The 17174-nt window shown below is 40.2% G+C and overlaps 1 protein-coding gene across 1 annotated transcript in view; it reads left to right on the top strand.

The window, feature by feature from the left end:
* Positions 1-4263: 4263 nt before the first annotated feature.
* Positions 4264-17174, top strand: part of VIPR2 (vasoactive intestinal peptide receptor 2) — a gene marked incomplete at both ends in the record, with an annotated part of 84161 nt that continues 71250 nt past the window's right edge. The window contains 2 exons of the mRNA XM_081343351.1: positions 4264-4317; positions 12222-12324. Of these exons, the coding sequence (XP_081199477.1) occupies positions 4264-4317; positions 12222-12324 (157 nt within the window). The remainder of the gene's footprint in view (positions 4318-12221; positions 12325-17174) is intronic.

Below are 17174 nucleotides of genomic sequence, written 5' to 3' on the forward strand. Positions count from 1 at the left end.
ACGGGACATCACTGCGAGGGCATCACTGGGTTGGTTCGGGGTGGAAAGAAAAAGTTGGGTATCATCAGCGTACTGATGATACCCCACCCCGAAACCACGAATGATCTCACCCAGCAGCTTCATGTAGATGTTGAACAGGAGGGGCAAGAGAACCGACCCCTGAGGAACTCCACAAACAAGAGGCCTCGGAGTGGATCTCTGCCCTCCCGTCAACACCGACTGCGAGTGGCCCAGGAGATAGGAGAACCACCGTAAAACGGTGCCTCCCACTCCCAACCCCCTGAGACGCCACAGTAGGATACCATGGTCTATGGTATCAAAAGCTGCTGAGAGATCTAATAGGACTAGGACAGAGGAGCAACCCCTGTCCCGAGCCCGCCAGAGATCATTCACCAGCGCGACCAATGCCGTCTCCGTGCTGTGTCCGGGCCTGAAACCCGATTGGTACGGGTCCAGATAATCAGTTTCCTCCAGGAACAGAGGAAGCTGATGCGCCACCACACTCTCAACAACCTTCGCCAAAAAGCGAAGGTTGGAGACTGGACGATAATTATTTAAAACAGCCGGGTCCAGGGCAGGCTTTTTGAGGAGGGGTCTCACCACCGCCTCCTTCAAGGCGGTGGGGAAGACACCCTCCTTCAAAGAAGCAGTTATTACTGCCTGGAACCAGCCTCGTGTCTCCTCCCGGGCCGCATAAACCAGCCAGGAGGGGCACGGATCCAACAAACAGGTGGTGGAGCTCAGCCTCCTCATGATCCTGTCTACATCATCAGGGGAAACAGGATCGAACTCAGTCCAGATAACATGCTCAAGACCGTCCGATTCCTCCACGTCAGACTCCGCCCAGTCAGAGTCCAGGCCGGCCCGGATCTGAGCGATTTTGTCCGTCAGATGATGACTGAACTCCTCGGCCCGTCCCTGTAAGGGATCCTCCCTCACGTCCTTGTTAAGGAGGGAGCGAGTCACCCTAAACAGGGCGGCCGGGCGATTATCTGCGGACGCGATGAGGGCAGCGAAGTAATTAGACTTCGCCATCCTTATCGCCACAAGATAAGACCTTATAAAGGTTCTTAGCTGCAATCGGTCAGATTCGGATCGGCTGGACCTCCAACCGCTCTCTAGACCCCATCTCCGCCGCTTCATCTCCCGGAGCTCCGCAGAAAACCATGGAGCCCAGTGGGATCTGCGCCGGGTCAGAGGTCGCGAGGGTACAACACAGTCAAGTGCCCTGGTGGCCGCCCTTTCCCAGGCATCCACCAAGGCATCGACTGGGCTGTGGGTGAGGGCGATGGGTATAGAACCAAGCGCCATCTGGAACCGTTCCGGGTCCATTAGGCGCCTGGGGCGGAACCACCTGGTTCTCAGAGAGAACCATACAATCTGATTTTAAAAATTCCTAAAGTTATATAACACTCCGGACCAGTTATATGAAGTGCCCCGAATACAAAAAAAGGCAACATGGGTCATCCCATTATTTCAAATATTGGAACTATAAGAACTGATAGATAAACAGCTAGGTTGGTCTAGTGGTTAAGGCACTAGGTTAGAACTGGGAGACTGTGAGTTCTAGTCCCATTTTAGGCATGAAAACTAGCTGGGTAACTTTGGACCAGTTATTCTCTCTCAGTCCATTCTCTCCAGCCCACCTGACAGGATTGTTGTTGTTGGTGGGGAAATAGAAGAAGGAGGGAATATTAGGAATGTTTGCCCCCTTGAGTTATTTCTAAAAATAATAAAAGCAGGATGTAAATAAAGTGGAACATCAGGTGTCATGACTTCTGTCTTTTTACCTTATGCCATCAGCATTCCTATCTACATAAAAGACACCACAGACTTCCTAAGAAACGTCAACCACGCTCCTCCTGATTTTTGTCACTATAAACCATAAACAGCTGTCTTCATAGAATGATCTTTGCCAAGCTTTTGAATTATTGGGAATTATTGGCAGGAATGCCAAGTGGCCCTATTCTAGATGGATGGTGTTCTAAAGATTAGTGTTGTTCTTTAATCTTTTTTCTTCTGATTTCCTCCAAACCTCTTGCTAGCTTGAAAGTATTAACTTTTTAATAACCTCCAACTCTTTGGTGTAGCTTGAAAACAGAAGCAGAAATGGGCTATGGGTTTGTGTGCTAATTCTTGATCTGGTGAATCTGGCTAGTAAATTTGGTACAAATTGTATATGAAAGGAATGACAATTTGTGGCCATTCAGGCAATGCAGAAAATATGGGACTCTTGCTATGCAGACCATACTGGAGTACTACAGGTTCCATCGTTCTCTAAAAAAGTAAAGGTAAAGGTTCGCCCGCACATGCGTACTAGTCGTTTCCAACTCTAGGGGCCGGTGCTCATCTCCGTTTCAAAGCCGAAGAGCCAGTGCTTGTCCGAGGATGTCTCCGTGGTCATGTGGCCAGCATGACTAGACGCCAAAGGCGCACGGAACGCTGTTACATTCCCACTGTAGTGGTCTCTATTTTTCTACTTGCATTTTTACGTGCTTTCGAACTGCTAGGTTGGCAGAAGCTGGGACGAGTAACAGGCGCTCACTCTGCTATGTGGCACTCGGGATTCAACCCACCAAACTGCCGACCTTCTGATCGACAAGTTCAGCGTCCTAACCCTAACTGTTACACGGCACTTGGGATTTGACCCGCCAAACTGCCGACCATCTGATCGAGCATTGCAAAATTCTTCTCTTGGGTAGGTGTAACGTGAACAGTTCTACAGTACTTCTGCCATGTTGCTTTCAAATATTTACATGTATCAATCAATAACAATAATAATATGCATGTTTATTTATTTCGGATGTATCTTTCATGCCATAGTCTGTTTTATAATATGCATCAGTCATGCATATTAAAAGCAACTCTGCTTTCTCATCTGCCATCAAGATGTCTTGTGAGATGGTTGAGAATTGCTTGGGTTACAATCCTCCTCGTCTAGAGGGAATCCTGTAGGGAATGCCTGTGATATTGTACGATGAATGCATGTATTTATGAATGCATGTAGATGCATGTATTTATGTCTCTATTAAATATCGAAATCATTAATTACAGATGTTCCACACCAGTTAAGAGTTTCCCTGGAATGAATTACTTATAAATTAAGGGGTTTTGTAATATATTTATAGAGCTTTTGGTGCAGTTTGTTTGTTTTACTTCCCAGAGATCAACATTTGGATTATTTTGGCCATCTACCTTCACCATCCAATTGCTTGGGTACCTTTCTTTAACAGTTCAAAGCATTCCATAGCAGTTCATATTTGAGCCATTGGCTGCTCCTTTACAATGTACCACTTCATTTTTGAATTATTTTCTGTATCAAAGCTCTATAAAATACTGGGGAGTGGTTCTCTTTCAGCCATTTATCATCAAAAATGTCCTATTCAGACGCATGCTCTCCAGCGAAGAGACATGTTATTCCATTTCCCAATCACTTTGACAACAGACCAACTCCAAAGTTGAGGTGACCTCCAAATTGACCTTGGAAAAGGGAAGCTGGCAGTCCACCATAGTGTCCATTCCACTCTCTAGCCTTTGATCTACATTTTGGCCTTGATCCTCACCCTTTTAATGGCTCTGGGGGATACTCAAAACTTGCACTCTCATGGATAATATTATGGAAGGTCTTCCTCATCCAATTATTTTTTTCCAAACTACTGACTTTGGGGTTTTTTAAACTCCCCGCCCCCATATCCTCATTCCCAACCCCGCCCCACGGATCAACGCAGCTCCTGTTCTTTACACCCCGACGAAGTTAAGGCAAGTGAGATTACGCGCCATCATCCCAAGGCTCTGGAGAATATAGCTTTCACCATCTCCAGTCGAGGCATCCTAGACTGCTGCGGAAATTGACACGGTCCTTCTAACTCAATGGATTAGAAGGGAAAGGTTGTTTTTGCATCTCACCCCCACCTTTTTTGGTGTGGAGGGGGGAAACAAGTAACTCACGGAGAGATTAAGTCCAACTCCCGGAGGAGGACCCGGCGAGGAGGGAGGTGGAGTCCGGAGAGCGCGCAAGACCACGCGGCGGGAGTGCGGCGGGCACAGAGTGGGCGGACGGGTGGGCGAGGCGACGCGGCTCTTCGTCGGGGCGCGAGCTCCAGTCAAGGCTCCAGGCGGCGGGGCGGGGGAGGCGAGAGCCCCGTAGTAAAAGCGCGCGGCTGCAGACGGGCAGCGCCGGCTGGACGACCGCATGTTCCTCTGGCTGCGGGAGGCTGCCCGCGCCAAGGAAGGTTGCCGCGAGTACCGAGAAGCTGGGACGGAATGCAGCTCTCGCTGCTGCTGCTCTTCTCGACGTGCTGGTGGACGTTGGGGCCGGTGAGTAGGGATCCCTGGCGAGTTGAGCCTCGCCTGTCGGGCTTGGTCCTGACTGGAAAGGTCTGAGTTTCGGAGCAACGTGCAGAGCTCTTTTCCTGCGGCTTCTGCGAGAAAGGGGCGCGTTAGCTTAGACGCCGCGACCCTTTCAGCAGTGCCTCAGGGATGGAGAGAGGCGCCTCGGATCTTGCCTTTCTGCTCTTCTTTTGGAAGGAAACCTACGGGGCAAAGAATGAAAACGCGTCCATATCGGCTCCTGTTTGTCCCCCGGTTGTGGGGCTGACTCTGCGGGCCGAGTTTGGCCAGGGTCGCCCCCCCCCACCCTTAATGTGGGGTATGAACTTATTCCTCCCCTCCCCGCATCCCCTTAATACGTTACACATACACACAAACACGTACCCCGAATAGTTCCTGTTATTAATACTTAATGCTAATAGTTATCACTTTTTAGAATTGCTGCTTATTCTTATGTCCCTCCCATTAAAAAAGGAGCGAATGGGTCTCCTCAGGCTGTGCAGGATTACAGTTCTTATTATTCCCTTCCATTTCAGGTTGGGGAGGATGCCAAGCCCATCTGCACAGTCCCCGGTTGAGTGTTTGGTTATACTACTGGGCTACTGTTAAATTTGAGCACCGGATAAGAAGCCAGCTAAATTTGAATATCGGGCTGATTTATAGGATTAAAATTTAATAAATAATTGATTTAAGGTGCACAGGGCTTTGGCAGTTCCAGTGTCTACTGTAACTCCCTGAAAAAAGCTAATTCAATTTTAATTGATATCAGTGAAATTGCTATAAACAACAGGATGCCTTATTTCAAGGAGTTTTAAAGCTTGTGAAAACTCCACCCTCCCACACATGCACCAGCTTTCAGGATCATTTAAAGCCAACAGATTTCACCACACATTTAGCACTCAGAAATATAACAGTGAAAGAAAGACAAAAGGGTGGAGTTTTCACAAGCTTTTCTTTATTTAAGGTTGGAGTAAAAATTCTGTACTACTTTAAGGCAGAAATTCTGTCCGTTTTAACCATTTTAATGGACAATTTGATTTTTGTGTATGTAGCACTGTAAATTTTGGTGCACTTATGGCATGAAGTTGTGAGGACTAGTGAACTTTAAAACAAGACTGCAGATGTGATTTTTGCCAAGCATTTGCAAAATACAAAATATTAAGGAAAAGAAGGCTAAGCTAGGGATAAATGTGTGTTTTCTGGATAAATCAATTGGTTTCTCTTTTTCCATTGTTTGTTACCTGTTTTAAGTGAACCAAAGCAGGCTTATGTAGAGTTTATACCTGCAGCAGAATGAAGTATTCATTGACCTAATATTGTATATGTTTAAAAAATACAAAGGTCATCCCTGCCAGGAGCCAGATTGAAGACCTCCAAATAGGAAATAACGTTTATAATAATTTATTAGAAAGTAGAGGAGAAAGCTTATGAGATTTTGGGGCTCAACTTCAGGGTCTATATCATGATTTTTGAGAATTATGAAGCAACAACTAAATGTCTTCAGACAGTCCTGTTGTGTCCCTCTTTTATAATCCTCCTTGAAAGCAAAAAAAACAAAATGATTTTGTCTCTGTATAGTTTTCTAATTCCAAGGAGATAGTTTCCCCTGCCATTTGGTTTCTATCATTATGATAACCTCATTCTATGATATTAATTGTCCTAAACTTAGAGAGAATATGAAGTGGCCTAAGAAAAATCACATTAGGTCAATGTTTATCATTACATTTTATATAAACATTTTGGCTGTTGTGTATTCTCTTATTTGTATAGTGTATGATACATACATTCCAGAGCTATTAGTTTTGTTTACTAACTCCTATAAATGTAAAGTCTCTTTTGAGTCACACTTGATTTCATGTCTTCATAGATAGGTCCTTCTAGTTTTATTAGTTGCAGTATGGAATAGCTTACTACAGTATTCTCATTTTCAAGATGATTTTTTAATTTCTCAGTCTAACTTGCAGCTTTAAAGTGTTTTGATAGTCTCCCATTAAACCACTAACCAGACCTCCAAAAGTTTAGCTTTTTGATATGGCCAGGCTTGGTTAAGTCATCCGATAGTTGAGCACTGAAATATTATTGCACCTAAAACAAAAAAAAAGGTCACAGCATTTCTCAAACAGGATTAAAAAACAACAATACAAACATGGTACAACTGCTTACCACAATTGATTCATGAGGTTTTGTGGTAAAGCTAATCTTTTTATGTTTTATAGTTATCACATATGGTCCTTAAACATGTTTTCATATTCAAGCAAGGAGCTACGGTACTTGATAGGTATTTGATAAGCAGATACAATTGTTATTAATCTCTATAAATTGATGATTTGGTGTTTGAAATAGTATACTGGAATGTTATTTAAATAAAGGAATAGTTGTGTTATGTGGATATGTAAGAGATGTATTTTTAACGCTTATATGTGTGAAGCACAACCCAAAAAAGTTTAACTGAAGTTTAGAGCTTAGTCATCTTAATAAGAGACAAATAAATTCAGAATATCCCTGGATTATCTTCCGTAATAAAAAAAATTGGTTCCACTCCACTGGAGTAACCAAAATCTTTTCATTTCTTAGTCCAAACAAAGAGAAAATAGAAAAATATATAGAATCTAAGCTAATTGAGCAAAACACAGTTGCTTCTCTCTTATTGAAGAGGAGGAAGAAGTAGACAAAATGTATCCCTGTTAGAAACCCAGCATTGCTCTTAAATGATTTTCTAAAGTTCCTGAAATTCTAGTACAGAATGAGGAAGAAGATTATTTATAAACTCAACAAAGCTTCACTTTTGCAAAAAGAAGCTTCTATATTTTGCACTTGGTTATGCTATAGCGACCCAAAACTAAGTTGGATCAGTTCTTAAGTTAACATCAGAATTGGAACAATGTTTTCACCACCACAACATTGTTCTGTAAAAGTCTATTTTTGACAAGCTTCTGATTTTTTTTACCTTAGTATTTTTTTAAATTCAGCTTTAAAGTTGCTCAGATTAATTGTTGTCATTTTACATAATTTCATATATTAAATTTTCTAAGGAAAAAGAACATAACTGAGAAACTGTTGTTTCATAGTGCCCAGCTTTTATGCTAGAAGGACATCTGTGTAGAAATTAGCAAGACTTTGGTTTTGTTAGTACAAAATCCTTAATCAGTCAATTACAAATCCTGAAGAGGCATTTATATAATATGCTAGATTTCACTTCTTTAGCAGTAAACTACATTATTGTGGCTTATTGGATTGTTGCAAGATTATTTTGTTAGTCTATGACTTGTTTGGACTCAGAAAACAGAATAGTTTGATAACTTAGGTTAAAATATGTATAAATGCAGTTTTTGAGTATGGAATTGTTTGGTTCAAATTTTGAACGTAAAGGTTAAAAAACCCAAAATCTTTGAAAAGGAGTTGTAGTTCAGAAGTAATAAAGTTCTTGGACTGAGCCAATAAATCATGGCTACAAACACAAAAACAACAATGAGAAAACTCTGGTTCTTTGTTGTCATCTAGTGTTCATCTAGGTTTTTGCAGTAGCCCTGATTTAGAATAAGATAATTTTTACATTAAAAGAGATTTCAAACTGTCTTATCCATTCCTCTGTTTAATGTAGGATCTACAATGTAGAATACTCTCTGGCTGTACAGATGGACTCCTTAGGGCAGAGGTCTTCAAACCTGACCCTTTTATGACTTGTGAACCAACTCCAAGAATTCCTCAGCCAGGCATGCTGGCTGAGAAATTCTGGGAGTTGGAAGTCCACAAGTCATAAAAAGGCGAAGTTTGAAGACCCCTGCCTTAGGGATATATTTGTCAGACATTAAGCCTTGACTTCCACAGAGTACCTTCTAAAACAAAGAATAGTGTAGAAATTATGAGAGCCTGAGGTACTGAGTTGTGGAAGGCTTATGAAGATGAATCTAATTCACAGTCAGTAGATTAGCCAGTCATGCCATGTCTCATTTGAACTACAGCACATATCTAAAGCATTAGAAGTTGAGCATCTAAAGCGTTAGAAAGCCAGGCTTTACTGTGGTTTAATGCTGGAATTGGGAAGAGCATCACTGACATGGGGAGAGAGTAAAAAACATTGCAAGAAATTCTTGCTCATGTTTTTTAGTTATTTTAAGTAGACGTTAAAGTTGCTTTAGCTGTTTGCTTGCAACTGCTGTACTCTGCAATAATAATTGCAGAGCAATACTTAATTCTTTGACACTTGAGACAAAGATAGGAAGTGAGAAAATACTTGTGTCTCTCAGGCATGACCAGAAACTAGAGTTCTACATATTTTATGGTGAATTGACAATATTCTACTACGTAGGTTTGAGGTGTGGTTTTCAACAGACAAAACGTCCAATGTGTGGTGTAACTCGGTGTTTGTCTCTGTTATTTCTTATTTATTTCTTATGCCTTCAAGTCATTGTTGACTTCTAAGAACTGCCTAGACAAATCCCTGCAGTTTTCTTGGCAGTGTTTTTAGAAGTGGCTTGCTATTGTTTTCTTCCCAGAGTTGAGAGAGAATGGCTGGCCCAAGGCCACCCGGATAGCTTTGTGCCAGAAGGTGGAAGTAGAACTCCCAGTCTCTAGCTTCTGTGTCGGTGCTTTAACCCAGAGGTCTTCAAACTTGGCTCTTTTATGACTTGTGGACTTCAACTCCCAGAATTCCTCAGCCAGCGTGCCTGGCTGAGGAATTCTGGGAATTGAAGTCCACAAGTCATAAAAGGGCCAAGTTTGAAGACCCATGCTTTAACCTGTACACCAGATTGACTCTCACCAAAACTGTCCCTCTGCTAACTGTCTTTAAAGAAATAATTCTCAGAATGAAGGGAGTGCTTATTTGGTGTCCCAGATGAGGATATGGTTACAATATGAGTGTCTGCAGATGGAGATTTTAAAGAAGTCAGTCTGATGGCTGAGCCCACAAAATCAGTGCTCTGCCCTTTTTTATGTGTCCTACACACAAACACACACATGCACAGACACTATAAATGTTTTATGTAAAGCTGTGAGACATTTTGGTTGACATTTCTAAATAACTGTGGGGTTCTAATTGTCACCTGATGTTTTATTTTCCAATTTAGGAATCGCCAACATACAAACAAGGTGGCGTTCCTTAATCCAGCTATACAAAATTTTATGTGTTGAAATTTACATTTGGTCAGATATGCTTAACCAAACTGTTGAATAAATCAGAGTGCGTGGATATGCACAACCATAAATCATTATTTAGTTTGTTTAATCTTGGCTATGGTTGTATATTTATGAATCTAGTTTAGCATGATATGTGAAGCCAACCATATCGGTTAAGAGGCTGGCTTTTAACTGAACATCAGATGTTTGGATCAAGTCATGTTTAAGTCATTATCTCTTGGATATAGTTCCTCAGGAGCTACCTTTTAGAACCAAATATTTTTTATCTCAGAATTAATGAATTCCCAATTGAAATTTAAGAAATCAAACTTTTTTGCTAAGGACATTGATTTGTGCTTTAGATTGTAAGCCACCCTGAGTCTTCGGAGAAGGGCGGGATATAAATGGGATTAAAAAAACCACACTGATATTGCTACAGCTATAGGTAATCTGCAACTTGTAGTAAGTCCTCAAACTTAAAACTATTGTAGTATGCCCCTCCCCACCTAGTTACATGATCAGTTTTTGGGCATTTGGCAACCAGCATGTATTTACAACAAGGTCATGGCAGCATCCTGGGGTCATGGGATCACCATTTGAAACATTCCCTGCCGCTTCTGTCATGCAAAGTCAATTGGGAAAGCCCGATTTACTTAATGACTGCATGATTCAACTGAGAACAGCAGCAGTGATTCGCTTAACAATCATGGCAAAAAAGATGTATAATGCAGCTTTATCAACCACCTTCCTTAGCAATGGAAATTAATCCCAGTTGGGGCTGTAAGTCAAGGACCATCTGTAATTTGTTGCTCTGACCCTTTTAGTCTTCTAAACATTTTGAAGATATTTCAGTTTGACATATAATATTTTTTTTTAATAATAATGGTTGTTTGCAAGCTGATGCTCCCAAACTGTCATTTATCAGTGTTGAGACATACCGGACTGAAGTTTTCCAAAAAGCAGATGCTAGCTAATTTCAATAATTGCATAATTAAATAAGCCATAATTTGCTAGATTTTTAAAACAAACTGTACCGTAAAATATAGTTTACAAACAGCAAAGGCTGTTAGTATAACACATACTAAGCCAACACAAACTAAGTCGTGTTTATAAATTAGTGCAATAGGTGAACCACTTTTATGTTTTTTTCTAAGTTGCACAAGAATTTGGCAGAGAACAAGTTTGCTAGTGAAATTTAGCATAACCTGTTAATTTTGGGGCTCTGGTATCTTACGTCAGAAAGAAACTAGAGCATAAATCTCTAGTTTGTTAATGACTTTGTCCTCTTTTTCTTCTGGTTAGAAGAATTCTATAATCTCAGGTGAATTTTGGTAATCATATTATAGATATCTTACAAATTATGCTCTTTTGTAGAAGAACCAGCAGGTGCATTTGCTGCTAAGCCAATCTTGGAACCTAGTGTTAACAACTTTTAAAAAAAGGTTGGCTAAACCATTAACTTTGGTTGTCATGTATGGATACCATATTTGCTGCAAAATTCTAAACAACCACATGATGGCAACAAAGAATTCAAAACTCAATCAGATTTTTGCAGCCTGATGTCAATAATCCTAGTGTGACTTCAATCTGTACTGGGGATCTAATAATATAGAAGTGCCTTTTATAATCTTTATACGAAGCATAGACTGCTCCAGGCATATAACTAGAGCAATAACTGTGATGCCCTCGATGTAATGTCACGTTGCCTGGAAGCGGTACAGATTTGGATGGGAAAGAACAGGTTCCGGCTCAATCCGGCCAAGACTGAGTGGCTTTACGTACTGACATCTTGTTTAGTCCAAGAGGTTCCATCTTTGATTATAGGAGGAGAGATGTTACCTCCCGTTGATAGAGCACGCAATCTGGGCGTCCTCCTGGATTCACGACTCAGTTTTGAAGATCATATTGGAGTCGTGGCTAGGGGGGCATTTGCCCAGATTCACCTGGTACACCAATTACGCCCCTTTCTGGACCGAGATGCCCTACGTACAGTCACCCACGCACTCGTTACCTCCCATATAGACTACTGCAATGCTCTCTACATTGGGCTGCCCTTGAAAACCACCCGGAGGCTTCAGCTGGTGCAGAATGCGGCTGCACGGGTAGTGATGGGAGCTCCCCGATACTCCCAAATAACACCTCTGCTCCATGAGCTGCATTGGTTACCGGTTGCCCTCCGGGTGAGATTTAAGGTGCTGGTACTTACCTTTAAAGCCCTACATGGCTTAGGCCCGGGATACTTGCAGGACCATCTGCTAACAGGAACGAATTCCCATTGCCCAGTACGCTCACACAGAGAAGGCCTCCTCAGGGTACCGTCGGCTAGACAATGTCGGCTGGCGACCCCCAGGGGAAGGGCCTTCTCTGTGGGAGCGCCAGCCCTGTGGAATCAGCTCCCCCCTGAGCTTCGGATGGCCCAAGATCTCCAGTCCTTTCGCCACGGCCTCAAAACACTCCTTTTTTCACCTGGCTGACCTGGACTGACAGGGATTTTAATTATGTTTACAATTTTTAATTTATTTTTAATTTTAATTTATTGCACAGAGGCCTTTAATTTTAATTTTATCTTAATTTCTGTATTTATTGTATATTATTGTTGTTAGCCGCCCTGAGTCCTTCGGGAGATAGGGCGGGATATAAGTCCTATTAATAAATAAATAAATAATAAAATAAATAAAAGCTTCCTATTATAACTTTTTCCCCCAGTTGGTTTTTCTAGCATAGATATCCTTTCTGCAAAATCAAATGTTTTAGTTTTTGTTTTTATTCAACAGGTAAACAGTATTCATCCAGAATGCAGAATGCAACAGGAAATCTATCAAGAAGAAAAAAAGTGTATGGAACGTCTAAAGAATGCCAATACAGTGAGTTTAACAGGTAAGATAATGGCTTATAGCTCAAGATTCCAAAACAAACAAGCTCACTTGGAATTTAAGCAACAAAGTTTTATTTAAAAAGAAGCATTTGCAAAGGCTTGGTGAGCTGAAGCACACAGAGTCCAGCCAAACCTTAAAGAGCTGTTTGACACATTTTTATATTATAGATTCCCACCCCTCCCCATCACACTCAATGCCCCTTCCCCAATCATCCAATAACTAATCCGGACCGCCTAAAACCACTTTCCCTCCCATGTTCCAGGAAGACCCTTTGTGCACATCCTATCTATCACCATCTAATTTTCTATCAACAAAGCTCAATTCTTATAATTATCTCTATATTTGTTTGCGGTTGTACCTTTGCTACCTTAAGCTCTAAACTTTATCTTCAGTTTTTGTGTTTCCTTTGTTTGCGGTTTCAGTTAGCTAGCAACTTCTGCTTTTCTTATTTGTATGTAATTTGCTTGTCTGACTATGACTTTCAGGTGGCTTCTGTCGACCTTTAGACTCATTAGAAATTTCTGAATAATAATCTACTCCTTTCAGTGGCATAGCAGTCACTCAGTAACAGTCCACTGGCTTTCTATACCGGCTTACTGAGGACATGATGATGTTGCACAAAATGGTACCTTGTTCTAAATTATAATATGATTTGGATTTTGGTTAGTGTTGTGAAGAACAGCCTGTGATACCAAAATGGTATAGTTTCTCCATTTGAGGTTCTTGGAACTTTTCTGGTGTTGATTGCTGAAAACTGGTAATGCTTTTTCCTGCTGTTTTCAGATGGAAAACATGAAATTTGAAAAACCTAAAGTTAGCATTTATAGTTTTTAAAAAGTAAAAGACCTCGCACAAATTCATCCCGTAGCCGGGCACTCCACATATATAATATGGCTCCATCCACATTGTAGATTGTTATCAGCAAAAGATAGTCCAACCCTGAGTGAGTTAGCTCTATTTCAACTGAAACATTCAACATGTAGAAGCATCATATCTGGTGTACAAACCAACAAATGGCAACCAAGAGTTTCATAAACGTTCTCTCCTGCCATCTGCTGGTCATCTCAACATTTGCAGACCTATATCTTGAGCCTAACAAGCAGCTGGCATAAAAAGTCTATGCACCCCTGTTATAATCTCAGGGTTTTGAGATGTAAATCAGACCAAGATAAATCACTTCAGATTTTTTCCCCCACCTTTAATATAATCTGTAAGATTTTACAATTCAGTTAAAAACAAACTGAAATCTTTTGGGGAAAAATAAAACTAAAATACTTAAAGTAATATGGTTGCATAAGCATGCATACCCTTAAACTAATATTTGTTGAAGCGTCATTTGATTTTATGACAGTATTCAGTCTTCTGCAGTAGGAGCCTATCAGCAAATCACATCATGCCTGGGGTATCTTTGCTGACTCTTCCTTGCAAAAGCATTCCAAATCTGTCATATTGTGAGAGCATCTCCTATGCATACCCTCTTCAGGTCACCCCACAGATTTTAGATAACATAAGATGAGAAGAGATAAGATAATCTTTATTGTCATTTTTTACTGTGAGAACACTGGCCCACATTAAAAATGAACGTCTGTTGCCTGCTCTCAAAAGAAAGTATATATCTACCCATACACATACATAACACACGTATACACATGCTATATACATACCTATATATTCCTACATCCATACACACACATACACACACATGTGTATGTGTATGTGTGTATGTATATATATATATATGTATGTGTGTGTGTGTGTGTGTGTGTGTGTGTGTGTGTGTGTGTATTAATCATTGTCCATTTTGAATACATAGAAGAAAGAGGGCTCAATTGGATTCAGGTCCGGACTCTGACTCAGCCACTTTGATCTTTTTCTGTTCCATTGTTTTCTTGATTTGGAAGTATGCTTTGGGTCATTGTCATGTTGAAGGGTGAAAGTCTTCTTCATCTTCAGCATTTTAGCAGAGCCTTTGTGCCAAAATTGATTGATATTTGGAATTGTTCTTCATTCCCTTCACCTTGACTAAAGCCCCAGTACCAGCTGAAGAAAAGCAGCCCCAAAGCATAACGCTGCCATCTTCGGGAGAAGGGCAGTATATAAATAAAATTAATAAATAATAAATTAATAAATAATAAATCACGCTTCATTGTGGGTAAGAGGTAATTCTGGTTGCGTGTAGTGTAAATTTTGAATCAAACATACATTTTGGAGTAATGGCCAAAAAGTTCAACCTCGGTCTCATCTAATCATAAGAAATTTTCCTACATGATTTTGTTGGACTTGATGTAGATTTTTGTAAATGTAACTGGACTTGAATGTTTTTTCTTTGTAAAAAAATGCTTCCATCTTGCCACCCTACCCCACAGCCCAGAAGTAGTGGAGACTGTTGTTACGTGCCATACATAATCAGTACTTTCCAAAAATTCCTGCAGCTCATTTAATGTTGCAGTAGGTCTCTCTGCAGCCTCTTGGATCAGTTTTCTTCATTTTTTAAAATAGTTTTGGAGAAACATCCAGTGCTTGCTTGGCAATGTGTCATTGTTGTGCCATATTTTGTCACCTTGTTGATGGCTGTCTTCACTGTGTTCCATGGTATATCTAATGCCTGGACATTTTTTGTATCTTTCCCCTAACTGACAACTTCCAACAATGAGATCCCTTTGATCCTTTCTTTGTAAGCTCTTTGCTATAAGAGGCAATTGAGCCAATGTCAGAAAAATCCTACTAAAACAGCTGAACTTTAATATGGACTTCATCAGAGTCACTTTCATTGATGGCAGGTATGTAATGACTACTATTTAACATCAGTTTGAATGTGATTGATTATTTCTGAACATAGCCACATGCCTACTTATAAGAAGGTGGGCACACTTATGGAATTATATTATTGTAAGTTTTTTTTGGTTTGTTTTTCAGTTGAATTATGCAGCTTACGAGTTATATTAAAGGAGGAAAAAATTTCTGAAGTGATTTATCTTGGTCTGATTATATATATATATATATATATATATATATATATATATATATATATATATATATATATATATATATATATATATATATATATATATATACACATATACATATACATATACATACACACACACACACACACATATGTGTGTGTAAATTTTACATTGCTAACAAAGAATTAAAGGCAGACTGATATGCATTTCAAACTTATTTGTTTTCATCAGTCAACCATACCCTTCTGAGATTCGAACCTGGGCTGATTGCACATTAGGCAGTTGTTGTGGCCTAGAGGTTAAAACAACTGCCTAATGTGCAATCAGCCCAGGTTCGAATCTCAGAAGGGTATGGCTGACTGATGAAAACAAATAAGTTTGAAATGCATATCAGTCTCCCTTTAATTCTTTGTTAGCAATCTAAAATTTACACAAATATGAGCTGTCACTGTTGTGACTACTGCCTGTGGATGGCCTTCGGTTAGGCCGAAACAGGAAATAAAGATTTGTCCCATGTTTGGGGGACAAAGCAAGGTAATCTAAATAGTTAACAAGCATTTAATACACACATATATGTGTGTGTGTGTGTGTACATACATACATACATATATATATAGCTCCTACACCTTCAATTCTACGTGGGGAAAAACCCATATATATAAAACCTGGCACTTTAATGACAGCATGCAGACTTTTTATATCCACTGTAGAAAGTATCCTTGGGCAGTTTCTGGGATTTGAGCCTTCTATCAAGCCTCAGGCTTTTCAGGAAGGTAGGAAATTGGTGGCTGCAGTTCATGTGTCAGTTGCCAGTTTATTTTTCTCATAATGCCATAGGCTTTATGGAAGAAACAAAATCATGGGTGTTGGAAAATGCTTCCCGTGGATCATCCTTGGAAAAGCAGATGGTATTGCAAGTAATCTGTGGCACGGATTATAATAAAATTAGAAACACGACGCTTTAGCCTATAAACCAGGGGTCCCCAACCTTTGGGCCATGCCCCACTAGTGGGACATGAGGGGATTGCAACCGGGCCATGGAAATGGCCAGCAAGCATGGATAGATGGCCATCCACACTTGTGCAAGCAGCAGGTGAGTGCGTGCCCGCCAGTTCCATTTGTTGGGCAACAAGCTCATATGCCCACCACTCACATGGAACCATCCCCTCCCCACTGCTTGTCCGCAAGCCGTAAATGTTGGGGAACTCTGCTATAAACAATGATATTGTGGATTGATTCTCCCTAATATTCTTTTTTTTTATTAAAAAGTTTTAGAATACATTTTATCTTTAACAAACAACAAAAACAAAAACAAAAACAAATAGAAAAAAGAAAAAGAAACCCCCCCAGCCCCCTTCCCTCCCACCCTCCCCAACCCTCCCCAACCCCACCCTCCCTTTCCCCTCCCCCACTTCGCAGAGCAGAATACAGGGTATAAAAATACAAACAATCATAATCTAGCTTACGCAAACAATCCTGAACTATATAGACTATCGAACTTTAACTCATATAGATAAACTCCAAACATATATATATATATCATATCAATAATTATTCAAAAACAAGATAATACTTTTCAATCTACCCAATAAAAACAATCACAAATAAAACAATTTGTATCAATTGTCTAAAGCTGTTCTTCTTCCCAACTAAGCTTTAAATTCATATTATCCTGATATACAAATTAAAATACCATAGATTACTTCCAAACTTAAATTTTTTTTATATAATCACATCATTCTTATATTCTTATATTCTATTACCTACTCCAATATTGCCCATAAAAGTATTACAAATTAATTTCAATCACACATAAAACAATTTATATCAGTTTTATAAAACTATTCTTCTATCCAACTAAACTTTAACATACTAAAACCAAGTT

This window comes from Vipera berus (genome assembly GCF_964194415.1).
Source record: "Vipera berus genome assembly, chromosome: Z".
NCBI classification, from domain to species: domain Eukaryota; kingdom Metazoa; phylum Chordata; class Lepidosauria; order Squamata; family Viperidae; genus Vipera; species Vipera berus.